Raw genomic sequence first — 21806 nt, forward strand, 5'->3', positions numbered from 1 at the left:
TACTACTTTCAAATCCCATATTCCGTCACTCGCTCACTCTCTACAATCGACGCCAAAATGCGCCCCGCAAATCCACTCTCATCAAGCCTCCCCCCATTAATAATGGGCACAGCAACATTCAATTCCCAATATAATTCAGATCCCTACGCTCTCCCCACCACAGAACTCGTACAACGCGCTTTAGCACGCGGTATACGCGCATTCGATACTTCCCCTTATTACGGTCCAGCCGAAGAACTCCTCGGTCAAGCCCTCGCAACACAAACCGTTCAATCAAATTATCCCAGAGAATCCTACCACCTCTTGACAAAAGTAGGTCGTATCGCATCTTCCTCTTTCGATTACTCCCCATCCTGGATCCGTCATAGTGTACGTCGCAGTTTGCGCAGACTACATACTTCCTATCTGGACGTTGTCTATTGTCATGACGTGGAATTCGTTACACCCGATGAAGTCCTCAGCGCAGTCCGGGAATTGCGTCGACTACGTGATGAGGAGGGTGTTTTGCGATATATTGGTATCTCGGGATATCCGGTTGACATACTCTCTGGATTTGCCGAACTGGTTCTGAATGAAACGGGGGAACCACTTGATATCGTGATGAGTTATGCGAATTTCACGTTACAGAATACCAGGCTTCGATCCGAGGCTTTGCCGCGATTATTGAAGGCAGGTGTAGACGTTGTTCCTAATGCTTCACCTTTGGGAATGGGATTACTTCGTCGTGACGGTGTACCGATTGGAGCAATGGGTGATTTCCATCCTGCACCTGATGCATTACGTGGTGTTATTCAGGATGCGGCTAGTTGTGCCGATTCTCGGGGCGAAAAGTTGGAAGTCGTTGCTATTCGATTTGCGCTTGAGTCTTGGTTACGGGCTGGGGCGAGGGCCGGTGGACTTGGTGCGCCATTGGCTAAATCGAAGGATTCTGATCCTGGATTTATTTCTGTGGCGAATGTTGGGGTTGGAAGGAGACTCGGTGTTAGTGTGATGGGTGTTAGCAATGTTGCGGAATTGGAGGAGACGTTGCGGGTGTGGAATAGCATTGTTGATGGACTTGAGAATTGGGAGGAAGATGATGATGATTCGGAGTATTTTGCTCGAAAGTTTCAGTCTCGTGGTCAGTCTACTGGGTCTTCGACTCCAGCTACTGCTGTCGCTTCATCTACGCCTCATGCATCGGATATTTTGACCCCGTCAGAAGGACTTATCACGGATCGTGCTTGGTCTCGTACGCGTCGCGCAAATATTTTGCAACTGGCTGCTGAGATCAGAGATATCATCGGTGAACAGTGGATTGATTATACCTGGGCAAGTCCAGGATCAGACTTTGAGAATTCTTTATCTGAGGAACATTGTACTCTGGTGAAGAGACTCGAGGTTGAAGGGGAAGATATGGGTCCTGCTATTGATGATACGACTCTGGCCGATCCTATGTTGACTCCACCACTTGATGCTGAAAGACAGCTTGAATAGGATAGATGGGGCGATGCTTGGTTTTTATATGCGTTACTCATGGATGATGAAAAATGTCTTATGGGAAAGTTGAGTTGTAAATAAACCGAATCAGTTCTATATACCTGCGACGATATTATGACTACCGGCACTAGCTACGATTAAAATTTCTTGTTGGTATTAACTTGATTCATACATCAATCTTCAAACCTATGCTCTATCAATTCATGATGTGTGTCCATTTGAGTCACTGATAGGTCGACCATGGAGAGTCGATCATTTATACTGACATTGCTATTGTTGATTACCGTTCTTCTCCCACTAAGTGAGGAGTGGTAAAGGGATATGCGAAGTAAAGCATTAAATTGGCAGCTTCGACAAATCTATAATTTCCAGGTATAGGTAAATTCCCAGTCGCATTTACTAGTAGTTATGACGCAAATCTCCTGCCCAGGTGATAGTCTGAAATGAGTATGGGAGTACCACGTACCCCGGGCGATCGACAATGGCTCCAAAGATGAACTCAGCACTCAAATTTAAATTTGTCCCATGGTTATAACTGTCGGCCTACCTTTTTGGGACTTACTAGTAGCATGAGTACATCTCCTTATTTCTATCTCACTTTTGATTCCAAATTTCCTGCTTGATCTCCAGAGTCCACTTTCATCACCATGAAAAATCTAAGATATCGTATCAAGTCCTACCTCGAGCGTACATTTGTTGTTAACAACCATGATTTTGGTCCTCCATGAGATCTCCCAAAAGGTCACCCTGCACGATCTACCCTCCGAATTGCTGCTTGAAATCTATAATTTCCTTCCCCTGGTTGATCTAAATTGCTTTGCTCCTCTGCAATTACCGAATGCACAAGCTATACCTGGCATATTACAGCAGAACCCCCCTTCTCTCACGGGTGCTTGAAAGTTATCACTGCTGACCCGAATAGAAAGAGTCTTACCAGAATACTTCGCTCGCAACATTTGTAATAAGCTTCATCTGTATAATGGATCTGAAAGCTTTGGTCTCAGTGGGCCAGCAAAATTAAAATTTCAACACTTCCGTGTGACTACAAAGGATATGACCCAGAGCATCAATCACCAATGACTTTGAGAACTCACAAGGACTTCGCTCATTCACAAAGTCGGCTTTCATATCTACAGCTTAAGCTTGCAATGAAGAGATTTCATTTTTGGTGCAAAATATGGTATTAGCACTGAATCCCTATCATACACACAAATCCGCAGCTACTCTCTCTTAGCCCGAGCCACCAAATTCACGGATCAGCCTATAGAGAAGGCAACTCTACAATCTCCCAAATACGGATTATTTCCTATATTATTTTCAATAGAAGCACAAATATGTCCCAAACCTCTCGGTTTTATATTCCAATGCAAGATATTCTGCTACTCGAATCATGGGAAGATTTGGAAATTCAACTTAGTATTAATCCTTTGGGGGATATATGATATCTGCTCCCATCGGACACTTTCAGGCATTCGTTATGAAACACGGCTGTTCATTTGTTGCGGATGGAAGAAAAGAAAAAGTAGAATTGTTTACAATTTAACCGTCCTCTTTTGGGCTCGTTCATTCTTCTACAAGATTCAATAACTTGTATGAGGAGCAGCTACAACATTAATTAAAAGGACAGGAACTACTAAAGAAACTAACTGGTTAGCCGTATTCACGGGAGAACTGCAGATTTGACTAAGTATATGTACTTCTTGTATATGGGCACCTTTTCTACGTTGAACTTGTATATTCCCAGTGTAGGAAGGATAGGTGCAGTTAGAGATAAAGCATACTGAAAATAATCTCTACTACATCCTCATCATACTACACTTCCCTGAGTATACCAAAATTAGTACGATGTTAGTAGGAAATATCTATGGATATCTACCAAGCTAGCTTGGGAGATCACATCACCAAGATATTTCTGGATTCCATCTTGAAAGATACCATTTCAATCTATTACTGAACTGCTAGTAGTCCAATTGTTAGTATACCTACCCTAGGTAGGGTGAAGTGATGGTTTCAACTAGTAGGTATTAGTAGACCCAAGCATGGTAGACCTTTTCCATAGCACGGTTACAATTGGGTCCTTTGTTTATATTGATTACTCAATGGATCTTGATGACATTATGCTCGTAGTACCTAGTATAATTGTACTGGACGTACCATGATAACTCCTGAGTTACCTACCGAACTTTGAATGCAAGTATGTGGAAGTATCCTGAAATACTTTGAGAATTTCTGTACAATGTGTCAATACCCTGTATCCTCAAAGGCAGTGCATTCTTCTTCCTGGGAATTAAAGCAAGACATGAAACGGTAAATAAACAACATCCATTGCAGTGAATTCCCAAGTGAGGATCCAATGTATCATCGAGAAGAGAAGAGGCTGGAATAGTCGGCGGGTGAAGTGGCTGCCTGGGTCAACAACATTAACAACTCTTCTTCTCTCACTCTTTCTCTTCCTCTTCTTCGCCAACTCTCAAATCTCACAATCCTTCTCAAGAACATATCTCCATTTACTTCAATCTTTAATCATTCTTTCAATTCTTCACTATCCAATCTCATTGCATCATGTGTGGACCTCCTCCTCCCAGTTGCGCTATCTGCAATAAGAACCAAGGTCTCTTGCTCTGCACTGCATGCAAAATCGTTCATTACTGTTGTCGAGATCACCAGATCGAGCATCGTCCAGCTCACAAAGAAGCCTGTGATGCAATCAAGCGTGCCAACAAGAACGTCGAAATCCAGGAATCTCGTCTTCGACTGACGGAGATAGACTGTGCTACTGCCCTCTCGCTCCCAACCTACAAATTTGGGAAAAATCTCGAAAATGCTAGAGCCGCTCTCTTCGAGGCATTGACGGCAGTCGAGACAAAGGCATTGTTAGAAGCCCAATTCGAAGACATGCATCGTCTATTCCTTCTCGGCCCACATACTGTCCCCTTCGCTCGATACTACGTCCAGTCGCTCATGCTTAGGCTGGGAAAAGACCAAGAATGCTACGATCTTATTGTGTGGTTCAGATCAGTCATTGATACTCATCCTCTCGACTGGGCAAGCGAATGCCAGTATGGCGTAACAGTCAAAGGCGCTGATCCTCTTGAAGCATACAGAATTGCCATTGGAGGTCAAACTGAACTTGACCTCAAGATAAATCGCGCTTTGATAAAGGCCAGACTGTGCATTGACTGGGACACAATCAAAGATATGGCTGCCAAAGGTGCAACCAAGGTGTCTGGTGAGAGCAGCACCAAGATCCAGCCACATGTCTTCGAAAGCTCTATCGTTGCCAACAACCCCAAAATTTTCGATGATAAGGGTGAATTCTTTGGTGGAATAATGCGCGTGCAGACATACATGATGCTGGCTTTTGTCACCGCTGAAAATAAGCATTACTGGCCCGCTCTTTTCGCTCCAGATGCTTTGACAAATCGCAGCAAACGGTTCAAAGTGGAATCCTTCATCGACAAATCCTGGTCATCACACAGTCCAGAGCTGGCGAAAGCTCTAGTGGATCTGACTATCGACGCCTGGCTCTCCACACCGAAAGCCTTTGATTTCATGCGTGAAGAGTACGAAAGAATGATGCGCCTCGAGAAAGAAGAAAATATTCCGCTCCCGCATGACCCATTCAGTGGTAGAACGGCGGATCAACTGCCCCTAGGATTAGATGCGGTGACTGCAAGCCAAAACTGTCCGATAATGTGACCTTTCCTGTTACCGCTTACTGTCAATGTTATGACCCTTGCTTGCCATGCCACTCCAAGAGGTCCTCGTACTCTCGGGTGCAAGGCGGAGTTATGAACAGAGAGAAGGATGGAATGGACACACACACAATGACGTTCATAGAATGGTAAACAACGGGAGATTCGACGAGAAATAGCTAGTCAATTCTATGAAAAATGAAATTTGATCTAAACTTACATACAAAATCATCTATCATAACACTCAAAGCTGATATTCACAAGTATTGAATCGTACACTAGAATCATGCCGCTAGGTTAGTAATGACATGGCATGACTGCGTTAATATGTCCTTACTCTTTTCTTTTCTTTCTTCCAAGGAAACTTCCTTGGACTACCAATCAAAAAGGCCAACCAGCTCTTCAAAATTATATAATTTATATCAACCATTCAGAGTCGTGGGGTCTGCATGATCGGGGCTTTTTAGATAGCCCACTATTGGCCCCCATATGCTCTTACGACCCCGAAGACACCACAGTATCGAACCCATCTTTCGTGCTTTGTGAGGCTTGATGGAACGTTTCAACGATAGGAATAACAGGCCCAATTACGAAGGAGGAGGATTATTCGTAGCAAATTGAGGGTGAATGACAGGTAATATGACATCGGATCAGAGCGCTAAGCTTGAAATTACAAGAGTAACGGCAACAGACTCGGCACTCTGATAGAGAATCTAAACGAAGGATGATATGATACCTGTCATACACCTTTATCAAACTAGTATTGCCAAGCAGCAGCACTAGCACTGACAGGCAGGTAATACTCAAAGGCACCAACGGTGAACGAGACACAGTCATCGACTTTCTGTCCGCGAGGTGGCTTTGCATCGATGCTGTTGACATAGAGTTGGTAGATGTCATTGTTGTACGGGCAGGCTAGAAATCCATCAACCCCATCGTTGCGATACTCCCAGGTTCCATAATTAGAGCCAGCAACGTATTTGAATCCCGCGATGGAGTCGTTGAACTTAAAGGAACCTCCATCGGTTTCGTGGGAGCGACCATCTGGACCACTGGCTCTCACTGCATAGCTGGAATCAACATAGATGACTTGTCCGCCTACGACGCTGTCCTGATTTTGATATGTCAATAAAATTGCGACCTTGAGGTCAGGCGAAGGAGACAAATCTCACTAGTGTGTGCGCATCTTTGAGGACGGTATCTTCGCCAGGCGGGCAGTGACCAGCCTTCTCGACCTTGGGAGGACAGAAAGAGTCGGTGAAACCCTTACCCTCACCCAGGTAAAAGAAGGAGGCTGACTGGGAAATTGCACGGTACTGAACAGGTCCTTCGCTAACGACCACCACATCGAAGCGAGTGGGCTGACCCCCAACGGTCTTCGCGGAAGCGGCTGCCATGAGGGAAGCAAAGGGGATCAAAGTGGAACGTCTCATTGTGATTTCCAGAATAGATAAGAGACAGATTTTGTTTTATACATGGTATTGGTCATTGCTTGTAGTCGTATTTCGAGATATCAGTGAGTCTTTATGCTTCGGAAGGATGTGATCACTTGCCCAGTTGTACAGTCTAGGCAGTTGTCAATTTTACCACACTTGGCAGACCATCTCAATATGTTGTAATTGGCATCACATGTCCCTTGACAAAACACGAGGCAGTTTTCCTGGTTCCACTGGGGCTGAATTTGCTAGGACCGTGCAAAGTATGAACCTCAATTTCCTCACCTCACTTGTACTGCCGGATAACTTCCGGCATTTTGTCTGGCCGTTATCTTGCCGAGTTGATGATAAAGATCATTTTATTGAAAACATTACCTCTCCGGAGTAGAACATCTTTCGCATAGGCCCCAGCTTAGCGGAGATTTTCGTCCTCTAAAGATCGTCTTGGGAGTGAATTCGCCGGCATCTTCTTGGCAATACTATGCACAATACCGTGTATTTCTAGTGGACAGTATAACGATCAATGGAACACATTACGAAATTTTGATTAGACTACATCATGATTGGAAGGACACTCAAATTGAAAAAAATACCATCAAATTTGTAGTAATGAGATCATAAGACTGGATCACCGTTCCTAAAGGTCAGAATGGAAATGGACAATTGATAGCTACTAGCTATCATTCAGACGATCGTCAGTAGCATACCGGGGAGAATAAGTCCTCGAGACAACGGGATAAGTCGAAAATACCTTCTAAGCGACTATAGAACCACAACCGAAATGAATGCGATGTTAAAGAGGCCTAACCATCACAGAAAATGACTCGAATATCATCGTCCAGAAGTAATGATCATTGGGAAGTATGAACGCATTCTCCACATATTTCTCACAGCCTTATACCTGTAATTACTGTAAAATTGGTTTAAATTGCAGGATAGTGTTCTGTGTTATCCTAAAAACTACGTATACAGTACACAACTGAGTCACAGACTAATATGTACATTGTAAAATCTTGTGGAGACAATAGACACCTTCGTATCAGACCATTTCCCCAATTCTGCAGTTGTATAATCATCCCATTACGGAGATAGTCTCTATTTTTTGTACCGGGGATATATGGTCCCATCTCCATTCACTCATTATGCTCTAGTGTGTGCCTTGGTGGTCATTGAATAATTACGCACATGCAGAAGTTCGTTGTATGAATCGCTTGTGACAAAACAGACAAATGGGAAGTGGACGTAAATCTTCAGTCTTGCCATGGTTATGCATGCTTGTGAGACCGATTCTCGAATTTGCTGATATCGATTGCATTTGAACTGGAAAATCGTTTCACTTGAAGCTCGTCTTAAAAAATTCGTATTCTTTGGGTAGTACTCTATAGTCGTTTAGAAAGTATTTTCGACTTATCCCGTTGTCTGGTGGAGGACTTATTCTCCCCAGTATGCTACTGAAGATCAACTGTTTAATTGCATACGAGCATGCTTCAGTGAATCGGTCTGGTAGAGTATCTTGATCCACATCAAAGGCAACTGCCAAGAGATCGATCCCTTTTTTACACATCTCGATCATTCATAGCCACAAGTCCGTGCTAGGGAACCCCTCTTGCCGAATTTAACCAGTGGGATGAAACGGAGTTTAACATCTCAAATCGCGTTATCCATCACGCTTATCGCCTGTGGACAAAATTACCGGGTGAGACCCTGTTTCCTCCATCTCTTACTGCCACTCGTCTTCAACTCCTGAGCATTGCGCTGCCATCTTATGCTTGGATCGCTGTGCGAGGCTTCAGAGATCTGCTGTGGTTACCGTGCTGCTTCATTTGATAGTGCCCTCGGTCCTTAACTCCACTTGCTGATTTACGCGTCTTACACTAAGACGCGACAAAAGTTTGACAGATCAGTAGAGAATACACTATTTCTAATGATCTGTCCAAACTTTTGTCATGTAATTTTATGTTATCCCAGTCAGAATCCGTAGCCACCGAAGTAGATACCATATAATCCGAGATAGAATGCAATACAAATTCCATAAGCCAAGGTATAATAGGCATAGGCAATACGTACTTATGATCTAAGTGATGGATCTAGTGGTTTTATCAAGAGAAGAGTGACTATTCCAACAACCCTCCTCCGTCCATGGTACCGATTGTGGCTATCTAGCGCCAGAGTCTCTTTCTTCCACTTCTATGTCCTCTCCTGGAAGAACGCTATTCGTTCTACTAGTAAGAGTTCGATTTAGATCAAAAGACTGAGTAAATAAGCTGACGAAGAATGTCAACCCAGAAATTCCACAACAAAATGCCCACACAATTTTTAAACTATCAGCATAAGCCTGCTGGAGATCATCCTTGACTGGACCACGCATTCCCCTGATAACTTCCACCATGCTAGCCGCATCGCCGCTGTATTCATCTGCTAGCGATTGTAGAGCAGGATAATGCTGTAGGTTGCTCTTCATTTGATTTTGAAAGATGACACCTCCAATCGCCACACCGATAGACTGTCCAAACCCTCGGAAGGAAGTAGATGTTGCTACTGCAATTGCAAGGTTCTCGGCAGTTGCTGATGCCTGTACTGCTAGGGCTACGGAAGGGAGAACCATTCCGATACCGACACCTGGCACAAGATTCAAGAAAATCCAAGCGACGGTTCCTGTGTTTGCTTTCAATAGACATAACAGTCCCGTGCCCACAGTCGATAGGCACCATCCAATGCAAACAGCCCAGTAGTATTTACCAGTTCGACTAATAATAAGGCCAACAATGACTCCGCTCGGGGCGACTGTGAATGTCTCGGGGAAAAGAGCAATTCCAGACATTATAGGTTTGAATCCTTTCACGGCTTCGTAGTAGAGAGGAAGGAAGTAAAGACAACACCAGACAAGTAGACCAACAACAGCATATCCCCCGAAAGATATGAGGGTCGTTCGATTATGAAAGATTGCTGGTGGAATCATTGGATATCGTGCAGCTCGCCATTCATAGATCGCGAATATGCAGAGCCCAACTGATCCGATAATCAAGGGGGCCAAAGTGTGCCATGAATCCCAGGGGTAAAGCACGCCTCCCCAAGTGAGTGGTATCAAGAACGAAGCAGAGCTTGGAATGAAAACGGCGATTCCAATGAAATCTATTTTTCGCATTTGAGTAGCAAAAGTCTCCCTTCTAATCCGGAACTGGGAAGAATAAGCAATCAAGATTGCCCCAATTCCAATGAAAGGAAAATTGATATAGAATATCCAGCGCTGAACATGATATACATCAGCCCTGCCGTCATAAGTTGGGCTTTGTACATACCCATGTGAGCTTCTCTGCAAAGCAACCGCCAATAACAGGCCCTACCACAGTTCCCAAGCTCCAAATCCCACTTAGCATCCCAAAATATTTCGCTCTTTCACTTAGAGGAACAATATCGGCGATAAGTATAGCAGTAAGGGTGATGACACCGCCGCCTCCAATTCCCTGTAAAGACCGGCCGATGAGCATGTGCATGAAATTGTTAGCGACGCCCGCCACGATTGCTCCAATTGTAAACCATGCGATCGCGACAAAGACCAAAGGTTTTCGACCGAAAAGATCCGATAAAGAAGAGAATACTGGCTGAAATACTACATTTTCTGTTAGTTATATTCTTGTTTCAATTGGTTCTTAACATACCGGCAGAGCATAATGTAAATGATGTTCCGGTCCAGAATGCTTCGATTGCGGTTCCTCCAAGCTCGTGAGATATTGTCTGTACGCATTCAAATCAGTGGTACGCTCGATTTCACGAGAAAGCGATTGATTCAATATGTTACCGGCAAAGCAACCGAAATAGATGTTCCATCCAGTGCAGCCATTAAGCTCAGACAAGCCATTGCCAGAAGTACCAAAGCATCCTGTTTAGAAATGGAAAATTTGGCATTGCTCTCTATCTCCTGTTCATTGACGAATTGGTTTTTGTCGTTTCTGTTGTGCCGATATTGTCCATTTGGATCATGTATTTCCATTTTGCCAACTTCGTGACGCGGGAAATCAGATATTGGACGTGTCGACGATATTTGGGGGGTTTTTGTGAATATTTTGATTGTAAATAACTTTTTACTCTTGAAAATTTGCTTGTTTATTGATATAACACATGCTTATTATGGATTATGGATGAAACCTGTCAATGTGTCTGCATGTCCCTTGCTTATGCGGGCCGTCACTAGTATTTCATACCATTTTTTTAATGTGAGGAGAATTCTATATACACATTGACCTATCAACAAAAAATACAACAAGATGCAGCTGAAGGATTCCAATTTATATCACTGAGTTCGAAACAGAACTGCTCATAGATTGCTGACACTAAATCGAACAGATGGCTGGTTTTGAGATGGTTTAGCCTTCAAAAATAACTTTTGCCTCGTAACGTATTTGATCTATTGTGGCTGGGGCTATGGATATCTTATTCACTAGCTGTTCCGATTTTCTCGGTCAATGTTTGACTCCTCACAATTAGCTTTCTAGTGTCGAATCCGCCTTTATTCTAAAAGGTCTACTTTGGCTGTTGTCTTCTCTCCGCTCTCAATTCACCGGTATCATCGCGTATAACTATCCTATATTATCAAACCAGGCCTATGCACAAACACACCCGCATCTTTCCGCTTGGGAAAATATTATCAATCCTATCAGTGTTCCCTGAGTAAGATGGCCATCACTCATCCTAGGGCCACCATGCGCAAGGTGTTGGGGAATATGAGTGCGCTGAGCGAAAAAACCGACTGGATTCGGTTCTGGTTCACTGGCGGAATTCCCATAGGTGCTATCATAATTGGAAGTCTGTGGGTACCATTACAATTACGGACTGCAATATTTGCATCCATTTACGCGACGGCTTCTGGAATTAGCGTCACTGCTGGTAACTTGAATGAACCACTTTCCTACTGGTTCATCTTCTAACGAGGTGATAGGATATCATCGTTTATGGGCACACCGAGCCTATTCCGCAGGGACGTTTCTCAAAATCATCCTGGCAATTGGAGGAGCAAGTGCAGGACAGGCATCGATCAGGACATGGTGCAGAGACCATCGAGCGCACCATCGCTATACAGATACGGATAAAGACCCGTACTCTGCCCAGAAAGGTCTTTTCTATTCCCATTACGGTTGGGTCGTTCTTAGACGGAAACCGGAGCAAACAGGCCGAGTGGACATTCAAGATCTCTCAAATGATCCCATCGTCATGTGGCAGCGTAAATATTATTTAACGCTGATGTTTCTGACTGTATATGTATTCCCAACAATATTCTGCGGGGTCATGTTTGATGACTTCGCCGGTGGGTTCATATGGGCCAGTTGCATTCGAGTCTTCCTGATCCAGCAAGCAACTTTCTGTGTTAATTCTCTCGCTCACTGGGCCGGGGATCAGCCTTTTGCAAATAAACTGTCGCCGAGAAACTGCTGGTTTGTTGCACTCATTACTTGGGGAGAAGGATATCATAATTTCCATCATGAATTTCCCGTCGACTACCGCAATGGAATCAGGTGGTACCAATGGGACCCGACGAAATGGTTTATCTGGTTTTGTGACAAGATAAATCTAGCCTCAGACTTGAAACGGTTTCCAGAAAATGAAATTCAAAAAGGAAAATTCCAGCAGATTCAGCGCCAGATGGAAATTCAGCGTCAAAAGATTTCTTGGGGAATTCCGATTGATCAATTGCCTATTTGGAACTTTGAGGAGTATACCCTGCATGCCAAGAATGGCCGTTACTTACTTGTTATTGATGGTGTTGTTCATGACGTTGAAGAGTTTATGAGCCATCATCCTGGTGGAGAGAAGTATTTGCTGGAGTATATCGGCAAGGATGCTACTAAGTTATTTCACGGTGGTGCAATCCACGCTCATTCCAACGCGGCTGAGAACCTGCTCTCGACGATGCGGCTGGCGAGGATAGTAGACTCTGATCATTAGCAACGCTAGACTATTTTGTCTATGTCTTGTGGTGTGAGTTCGATGAATCCCTCATTAGTTTGAATCTACGCTTCTTTCTACCGCCTCGAAGTCTTCGCAATAATAGCATAACAGGGAGGGCGGTAGGTCAAAGCGGTGAACAGACTGACTCAAACTTTTGCTACTCTTGTGTATGTGGTGGACTCCTTATGGCCGAGACCCCTGGAACCCGCGGGTACCGACAGTATTTTATAGTGGAGATCAGACTAGAATATCATCAAACAATCCGCAATCCCGTTACTGTCATTGGTGCTGATCACTGTACATAACGAGACCCTGTCCATTTCAGACCCGCTTCATAGCAGTGACTAGCGTCTTCAAGTCCCAAAGATTCCATCATTCGGTTTCTAGACCGGATGAGGCTCGTTCCGCATCGCGCCATTTCGTAAAGGGTAAATCGTAGTACATCGTCGTAATATGCCAGACTATAAAAGTCTCCTGGTCTCGCCGGGATAGAGTAAACAATGGAGTAATTGCCGCCATTGCAATAAAATCTTCAGTCTATCAAGGCTGGGCTACAAGCTGAAGAACGTGCTTCTGGGTCTGGGTAAAGAACCAGAACACTGATGGCTATCAAACACGTCGAATACGAATTTGGTGGCCCGTAAGAATTACCAGTCATCTTTAACGTCTACAAACTCACAATTTACTAGTATCGGGGCCGCTGCCATCATATTCAGTCTACCAATCCTTCTCAACGCTCTATTCCTCGCGTGCAATGATATTAGTGGTTGTCCTGCCCCGGCACTGCTGAGCCCTAGCTCCTTAACCTGGGACAAGCTCAAACCACAGATCCCCTGGCCCGAAAATGGAATTTGGGGACTTGCGAGTTGGTCAGTTACGGGATGGGTGCTAAGTTACTACCTTGTCAGTCTGGTACTTTTTCGCATTCTACCAGCGAAGGAGGTTCTTGGAACCAAGTTACGAGAATCGGGAAAGCCTCTGCGATACAGATTTAATGGTATGTTTGACAGGAACTTATCCACGCTAGGATTCAAGTTGAATAATCCCGCTAATTGTTAAAAAGCCTTTTCGTCTACTATCGCCCAACTTATTCCCTGTGCTATCGGTACATATTTTCAAGGATCGGACTTCTTTCTCTGGGTGTGGATCACGGATCATTACCTCCAAATCCTTTCCGCAAACCTGGCTCTTTCTTTAATAATATCGCTCGTCGTTTATATCCGTAGCTTCTCCGTGAAGCCAGGAAATCCACAACTACGCGAATTAGCACGCGGTGGACAAACCGGGAATGCTATATACGACTTCTTCATCGGACGAGAACTCAATCCACGCATTCATTTCCCTCTCATCGGCGAAGTTGACCTGAAGACCTTTCTGGCAATGAGACCCGGACTAACGGGCTGGGTATTACTCAACGTATCTTTTGCGGCTAAGCAGCACCGTACATACGGATTTCTTTCGAATAGTATGGCATTTCTTGTCGCGGTACAGGCGTATTATGTCCTGGAAGGACAATATGCAGAACAAGGAATTGTGGGAATGATGGATTTCAAAACTGATGGATTGGGATTCATGTTGACATTCGGGGATATCGTTTGGGTACCATTTTTATATACCACGATGTGTCGATATCTAGCAACACATCCGGTACATATGGGACCTTATTTCCTTGTGGCTGTTGGGATTACCTTCTGCCTTGGAGTCTACATCTTTCGCGCGAGTAATGCGCAGAAGATCCTCTTCCGCAAGGATCCTGATGACCCTGCTTTCAAGGATATGCCTTTCATCCAGACAAAGCGTGGAACACGGCTTCTCACCGGTGGTTGGTGGGGATATGCTCGTCACATCAATTATCTGGGTGATTGGTTGCAGTCCTTACCGTTCTGTCTACCAACTGGTATGGCCGGGTATGTTATTCTCCCCGCCGGAGCCGCAGCACAAGCTGGAGCGGCAGTCATGTTGGATGGAAGTCAGGTGGTGCCGGGGGATGCGATGTTCTGGGGAACATTGGTGACTTATCTCTATTCGGCGTGGTTTGGAGTTTTGTTGGTGCATCGGGAGCGGAGGGATAACAGGTTTTGTGCTGAGAAGTATGGCGAGGATTGGGTGAGATATAAGGCGGCTGTGAAGTGGAGGATCGTGCCATTTGTATATTGATACTAAGTAGTGAATGTGAAGCTTGATGCACGCTTCTATTTTCCCCACAAACCTTGAAAAGAGCAAACCATGTATCATAGACTGCCATCACTGTGACCATCAGCGTGGATCCAGGATATCCAGGCTGCATAGTCTTCAGCTTGTTTTGTTCAGTCCATTGGTATTTACTGGCTTGATCTTAACACTTTAGTAGAGTCGTGCCGTCTTCCCAACTGGATAAACAAATGGGTGGCTCACGGCAAATCCTCATGTCCTCTCCAAGAACAAGCATCTAGCTCTTTCTTGATGAGGAGGATAGGAAGGGTTGTAAATACCGGCCAGACAAACAGGTAGGCCAAGTACCACGCGGTCTGAACGGATTCATTGAGACTAGATAAAAATACCTTTGGAAGACAAATAACCCCGTGGGTGGACGTCAAGTTTGAACTTGCTGCATCATGCATGCATCGATATAAAGCAGGACATTGTACAACCGAGTCAGGGAAATTCGACGTCGAATTGCTATAGTGGAAAACCTGTGAGAATGAGTCGTCGATTTGAGGACAAAAGGTAAGGGATAGTATAGCTTCGGGGGAATAATTGATCAAGAAAACAAGAAACAATGAAAGGAAGCGCCATAGATGCACCTGAATGCACGGTGATGTACAACCAAGCCAACAATCGAAAGTCAAAATCGACATTGACATCTTGTAGATGGAGTTTTATTCCGCGGACGTAAGGGAGGGTATCTCGAGTATTTTAATAAAACAGGCAGAAATAATCAGCCGGCGTCATCGAGTCATAAGGATCAAGATGCACGGCATGCGTATTTGCTTAGATGGCACTAATCGGTGGAGGTGGACCAGGAGGGAGAGGAGGGAGATGATGAGCGGAATGAGGAGGCGATGAATGAGGTGGTGGCGGCGGTGGGTTTCGATAGATGGCGAATCGATTTGAGGATTCAAAAACCTCTCTCAATTGGTATCGCTGGATCATGTACTCTTCATAATTTGCAGCAATGATAGAGCCAAGGATACTGGCACCTGAATCAGGGGAATCTGCCAATTGAAGCATCCGTCTGGATAAGGTAGAAAATGCCTGGGAGAAAGTCCGGAAAACTAGGGCAATCTCTTTGGTACCGCCAGAAATATCATTATCAGGGTTATTCGGGTCTTCAATCATCAGACGATCCCGGCTACCGAAAACCTACGCAGGGTGTAAGAAAGAGCTTGGAAATTTGATTTGAGGGAACAGGGTGGCTTACCTTATTGAAGAATTGAGGGGGATTCATTCGAATGCCTGTTTCTTCGAAACGGAAGACATTACCATAAAAGTCGAAGAAGTTCAATAGAATCTTGCCAAGATTCATCTCCTTACGCCGTGGCATATGCATCAGGAGACTCGCCACTAAGCAGGTAATAGAGAAGCCACCGAGACCACCGGTAGGTACCTCATTCAACCCACGAATTAGCAGAAACTGCTTAATAACAGAAACAATCACTGGCATTGCAGGATACTGCTCTTTCCATTTTCTGAATGTCTCATTTGCCAGAAGACCACTGTCATTATCAAAAGAGAGGTCCACTCGCAGGCCCGTTTGCTTATCCACGAATTTGATAATAGGTACACGAGCATGTGCAATACTTTCAATGGAGCCAGGAACTGCAACTCCAAGACCCTTGATAAAAGCGCTGAACGCATAAATCTGCCCGGGCCTTTCGCCAAAGGATCTTCTCCCAGAGCGTAAGAAATCTCGAGACATGAGAACCAAATCCACATCAGCGATTGGCAGATACAGACCAGAGGCAAAGGAGCCAAACGCATGCAGTTCAACGCCTCCATAACGCTTTTTGAACTCTACTTCTAGACGCTGAATTAAATCTTGTCGGACAAGATGTTCAAAGTCATGAGGCTTGATCCAGTTGTAAAAGGAAAGCACTTCTTGGTGAAGTCTCGTGCCCATATGAAGGGCATCGATTCCATCTGTCCAGGGTGTGCCGGATTGTGGGGAGAGTGCCTTCCAAGAGTGAAGTATTGAGCCATCCTTGTTGAATCTCGAAATAGGCTTTCCGACCTTTGTAGAGAACCCCTTTGGTTCATCGTCACGAGTGCGCTTCTTTTGCAGGACGGCAGATTCTTGAGGCTGAGTCTGATTCTGACTCGCCATGCTCTTGGGACCCTTGGGTGCATTCACGGGCGGGCTTTCCCTTTGTTTCTCATCCTCTTCTGGTGGCGCATCTAATGAAATAAAGTCATGATTTTCAGCCACCGATTCTTCCGGCTTTGAGGCATTATTGGCTTCTATCCGGGCCTTGCGAATGAGCTTCACTACATCGATCTTCTTGTTCTGGGACTCATCGGGCGGAGGTAAAACAGTATATGGGTCCGGGTTAGACCATTTCGGCGTTGGAGCTGGGGCTGGGGCAAATGCTGCATCTGCTTTTTTGTCATCAGACGCGATAGCACGTCTTTTGCGCGGTCGAGATTCATCCTCCGAAGAGTCTGAGAGATCCATCTCCGCCTCCTCGCTATCACTTAGTGAGTTGATTGGTGCGAACTTGGGCCCAGCTTTTTCCGCACCATCCGCTGTCAGGAGTTCTGGCGTCGTTTCTCGCTTCTGGCTTAGCAAAGGACGTTCTGAGGTATGAGGGAAGCGAAAGGTGAATTCGTGCTTGGGACGCGACCGACGGTCTCTTCCATTGCCTCTTCCCTTGGGCGCGTCATTCCCTTGGAATCTAAAGGGAGCCATCGCGATTCGGAGAAGAGTCAGCGTAGACTCGAGGTGGGGAGCGTGACTCGCGAAATGAAATTAGCTTGAAGCAAAAGATTTGCTAATTGGAGACTCGCCGGGAAAAAAAAGATGTGCGCTTATCGCCGAGGCGGTGTGAAATGGCAGAATACGCGCCACGCACAAGGTGACATAAGTTTGAAACAACTCTTCTTTCTGCAGTTCTTTCTACGCTCATTTCTACCATCTCAACGCTTTCGAAGTGATAAAAGAAGGAGGGTGTGATATGTCGATCGAAATGTTCGATTGGTCAAAGCGGTCAGCAGGTCATTTCAAACTTGAGCCACACTACTGTATACATCACAGGCCACAAACAACCTTAAAAAAGTACTTCATAGTTGAGATTTCATGGAAATGGACGATGGAGATTAATGCTGGTTGTGGTGGATGAAACTGTCGATGTGCTAGCTGGAAAAGGGATGCCAGATCACTAACCCTCCACGGTCCAACAACTATAAATATCGAAAGAGGCCGAGATCGATCACAACGGACTATTTCCATAATTCCGCAATCCAACTTCTAACATCCCAATGAGGTCTTTTTGTATGGCCAACTCAGCAAAGCTAACTCTCTCAGTGGCCCATTCCAGCCAACCTTCCACTCTCGCCGCATCGCTTTTCAATAATCCCACACTGACATCGACAATTGATGGTCGTTCAGCATTATGCCAAAAGACGTTGGCTCCGCAGCAACTACAGAATTCCCGAAAGACGCCTGGGGAACTGCTATATTGCCGCATAGTTTCCCGGCCAAATATAAGTGGGGACTGGTCCGCATTAAGGATATTTGACTTGGGAATAAAGGCCCATGTTTGAATGGGAAATCCACTGCCTTGTCGACAAGAGGTGCAAGAACAAGTCCCTGCAAGATACTTTGTTTCACCATCGCGTAACCACCACTTGATGGCTTCTGGATTGTCTGATGATCCAGAGTGGTACGGGACTAGTAAATCTGGCCAGGGAGACCATGCCTCGGAAGAAGAGGCATCTGGCGCAGTGATGTAGAATTTAATGCCTCCACAATGACATTGAGCGCGTAATAATTTGATCTGTCGCTCTAGTGAAGTATCTTGGGAATTGGTATTCGAATTGGACCTCGAATTGAGATTCAGGCCTGCGCTGCTACTAGTATCTTCGCAATAAGCCTGTAAAGCGCATGTCTCTGCTGATGGCCAACCTGGAAGAAAGGTACTCAATCCACCATCCACAGTATCTTGGATTTTCCAATGCTGTATGCTCTCGACATGCGGTGTGTCACTTGCACCCAACACTCCTGAGGCAACCAGATATCGATCATTCAATTCCAACCGAGCAAAGATATGAGCACCACAGGTTCTACAAAACAAGCGGCTTACATGAGGGGACTCTTGGTAGATCTGAAGCCCATCTAAAGTGGCGGGTTCATGATGCATGAGGTAATACGATGCAGAGAGCAGACCAGTCGTACTGCGACAGTTGGAACAGTGACATAGTTGGAGATGGGAATGATCTGTCGTTGGATCCAGTTGGATCTTCTGCGTTACGTCTCCGCACAGACAAGAGAGGGAGGCTGCCATTCGTAAAAAAATTTTTCGTTTTGCTTCTGTGTTTCTTTAGTTTCGTTTGGCTTTGCTATTTCCTAATGATTATTGGCTGGTCAGACTTTGTAATGGGAGTTCCCTCGATTTAGATCCTCCGTGAGACTGTGCAGTATAGCGTGCGCTAGGAAATGTGCTCAGGCGGGGACCAGTTACAGAAATCTGCTCGTCCTCCCTCCTCGAAAGTGGATGAATGCAAATAGTAATCTCACTTGCTCGCAAGTATTTGTCGATGTCGGAAAGTCACGGGCGGCCCGAGTATAAAACGGCGGGGTTACTTCTTCTCTTCTTTCTCTTTCCCCCCCCTTTTTCCACCACAACAGCTTCATAACATCATCACTTTTCTACAAAAACCAGCTTCTTAGCTTTATTTCCAAATCTTCAAAATGGGTGAGTTTCAGATTCTGCTTTACTTGGCTTCTTTTCAACTACATCACTCGTGATGCTTTCCAGCACTCAGTCGTTGCTTTCTGGTCCCCATGACTGGACCCTGGCAAGGCGGGGTCATGGCGGGGTTATTATCTGCGATCATTTTTGTTTCCTTTTCTGTTATGAAATGATGCTGACCACCTTCACTTCTAGGTTCCGATCACACCTGCAGCTGCGGCGCTTCCTGCCAGTGCCCTGCCGGCGCATGCCAGTGCCCTGTATGTGATACTCCTTTTCAAACCGAAAACAAAATGACGTGGTAACATTTGTTGACTAACTCCCGCTTTTCTCCGATCATTTTAGAAATAAACAACACATCCACAACCATCATGCTATGACATGAAAATTGTCAGTTCGAAATGCAAGTGGAGATAGTCAGTGAGGGAGAGAAATTTCTCTCCGTCAAGTGGGAGTAATGTGACCTCGGATATGTTGTGGAAATTTATCTATCATTACCACGTTTATTTTTACCTTTCGAGTGAAACAAGCAAGCAATGTCCAAAAAAATGAACACCAAGTCAGTCTCAATAGTCAGTTTTCTGACTATATCGAGCGATTAGTCTACTTTTATTCCTCTCTTTCAAGTACCTTGTGGGCATCGACCCAATATTCGGGTCATTTAGACTCGGTGGAGGTGATGAGCTTAACCGTGCATCATGTCCTCAACTGTAGATCTGCTACGATATGGATGTGATGCATTTCAGATACAAAAATTGAAATACCTGCCCGATCTTCTATCCATGCAGCTGTACATCGCAGGGCAGCAGTACTTACCTGACGTAATCTCTCCGGTGCCTCGGCTGCTGTCTGCCTCAGCAACCTCAGCTCTACTTCTCTAGCACCTGTGGGATATTCTTAATACTCTACTTCTCGTCATAATCACTATATCCGGTAATTAATCCACAGCTCCAAGGTTCGAGGTTCCTAATTTCCATCGGCTTCCGCGGCTGTTGTTTGCCGATGCGCCTTTTTTCCTTCAAGAGTGAACGCCCCATCATCTGCTATTCTCTGAAGAATAGACAGGCATTGGCTCGCACTGACCTTGGAAATGGAGAGCGGGTCATCTGTGACTGGATTGAGTGCCCTGTATTTGTGGTCTTACGCCCAATTAGTATCAGACTGCGTGCATATCGGGGAGGGTCTGTGGGACCAAAAGCATACTATGATACGCTTTAGTAGCTTTGACTTTGTCTGCAGGAGGAAGCAAACCGGTCCACTTTGGTTTCTCGGCGCTTTCGTCTGACTCCAATCTAGCATCGTCGTGCCTGTGCTGGTGTGGACCAATACATGTCTTTGGGCCCGATCTTAGGCCCGGTTCTAGATAACTGGATGTCTTCGGTGAGAGCATGGGACAGGAAGCTCAAGATGTTATACGATCTCTCAAGGAGGACTATGCTATCTCTTCTAGCCTGAAGCAGTATGCTGAGAGGTATCGCGTACTTTCGAATCTTCTAAGTCCCTGCTCATCATTTTACCCGGGGCCTATTGCTCTCGATAATCTACTCGCGGACACTATCCAGTCTATATCCAAAGCGTCTCGATTTGTTCGCTAACAGAAGACATGATTCCTGGAACAGCGAAGAACCACAACACGACTCCACTGCAGTGGGCATCGGAGATGCACCATCTTCCTACCAATAAGCCCTCCTAGCCCCCCCTCCTCCAAGGTCCTCAATCCGCGCAAACACCAGCCTCCTCATAGGCTGCCAGGCCGAGATTCAGTCCATGCGCCGCTCCTGGCGCCAGAAATCCCATCTCGGTTTAACCCCACTGTCTGGCGGACCACGTTGCCCCTATCATCAAGGGCTGTAACTATACATATCCGGTAATGTGAGGCCCGTCCCCGAAATCGACATGGAGATCTAGACGACCTACATACGCCTTTGAGCAGTGATCTACCCTGGATATCCAAAATCTGCCCGTCATCATCATGGTATTATGAAACGCTAGCTTAGATTACCTTCGCTGAAGAAGGAGCAGGTTCCGAGAGATTTCCGTTATATTTCTGCGAAGGGAGGGTGGTATGGTGTCCTCTATCCCAGGTCCACATGGTTTAGACCGCACGAGAAACTTCGTTGTAGCTCCATAATCTTAAGACAATGGTAAACTGCCTGTTTCAAAACTCGCCTCATTATGAGTATCGAAACACTTTTAGTATACATAGTATACTATGTGTCTATGCATGTGCAAGCCACGGGTTCTTACCTCTCTCCGAGTAACGACTAAACTAAGTCCAGACTACACATCATTGGAGAAGTTGTCACTGTCCAAACACAAACAACACCTCAGTTGGACAAATATTACTGATCGTCAAACAAATACAT

The 21806-nt window shown here is 45.3% G+C and overlaps 7 protein-coding genes across 7 annotated transcripts; 4 read left to right on the forward strand and 3 right to left on the reverse strand.

Annotated features, from left to right (window-relative positions):
* Positions 1–57: 57 nt before the first annotated feature.
* Positions 58–1476, forward strand: N7469_000752 (D-arabinose 1-dehydrogenase (NAD(P)(+)) ARA2; the record flags this gene model as incomplete). The annotated part of the gene is made up of 1 exon (XM_056639672.1): positions 58–1476. The coding sequence occupies one exon, from the start codon at positions 58–60 to the stop codon at positions 1474–1476; it is 1419 nt and encodes a 472-aa protein (XP_056505429.1).
* Positions 1477–4041: 2565 nt separating this feature from the next.
* On the forward strand, positions 4042–5178 carry N7469_000753 (zinc finger MYND domain-containing protein; the record flags this gene model as incomplete). Its single annotated transcript, XM_056639673.1, has 1 exon — positions 4042–5178. The coding sequence occupies one exon, from the start codon at positions 4042–4044 to the stop codon at positions 5176–5178; it is 1137 nt and encodes a 378-aa protein (XP_056505430.1).
* A 753-nt stretch (positions 5179–5931) lies between these two features.
* N7469_000754 (uncharacterized protein) lies at positions 5932–6607 on the reverse strand (the record flags this gene model as incomplete). The annotated part of the gene is made up of 2 exons (XM_056639674.1): positions 5932–6285; positions 6347–6607. 2 exons carry the CDS (start codon positions 6605–6607, stop codon positions 5932–5934), a joined length of 615 nt encoding a protein of 204 aa, XP_056505431.1.
* A 2227-nt stretch (positions 6608–8834) lies between these two features.
* Positions 8835–10601, reverse strand: N7469_000755 (uncharacterized protein; the record flags this gene model as incomplete). The annotated part of the gene is made up of 4 exons (XM_056639675.1): positions 8835–9857; positions 9910–10220; positions 10270–10345; positions 10410–10601. Coding segments are annotated over 4 exons (1602 nt in total), but the record flags the coding sequence as incomplete, so codon positions are not given.
* Positions 10602–11310: 709 nt separating this feature from the next.
* N7469_000756 (acyl-CoA desaturase) lies at positions 11311–12550 on the forward strand (the record flags this gene model as incomplete). The annotated part of the gene is made up of 2 exons (XM_056639676.1): positions 11311–11494; positions 11547–12550. The coding sequence occupies 2 exons, from the start codon at positions 11311–11313 to the stop codon at positions 12548–12550; spliced, it is 1188 nt and encodes a 395-aa protein (XP_056505433.1).
* Positions 12551–13155: 605 nt separating this feature from the next.
* Positions 13156–14710, forward strand: N7469_000757 (uncharacterized protein; the record flags this gene model as incomplete). The annotated part of the gene is made up of 3 exons (XM_056639677.1): positions 13156–13193; positions 13243–13550; positions 13617–14710. The coding sequence occupies 3 exons, from the start codon at positions 13156–13158 to the stop codon at positions 14708–14710; spliced, it is 1440 nt and encodes a 479-aa protein (XP_056505434.1).
* Positions 14711–15523: 813 nt separating this feature from the next.
* On the reverse strand, positions 15524–17438 carry N7469_000758 (putative topoisomerase family protein TRF4; the record flags this gene model as incomplete). Its single annotated transcript, XM_056639678.1, has 2 exons — positions 15524–15895; positions 15954–17438. 2 exons carry the CDS (start codon positions 17436–17438, stop codon positions 15524–15526), a joined length of 1857 nt encoding a protein of 618 aa, XP_056505435.1.
* Between the last annotated feature and the right edge of the window lie 4368 nt (positions 17439–21806).

This window comes from Penicillium citrinum (genome assembly GCF_028827155.1).
Source record: "Penicillium citrinum strain IBT 23319 chromosome Unknown utg000001l:1.0-4955037.0:1.0-4956770.0, whole genome shotgun sequence".
Lineage (NCBI taxonomy): Eukaryota > Fungi > Ascomycota > Eurotiomycetes > Eurotiales > Aspergillaceae > Penicillium > Penicillium citrinum.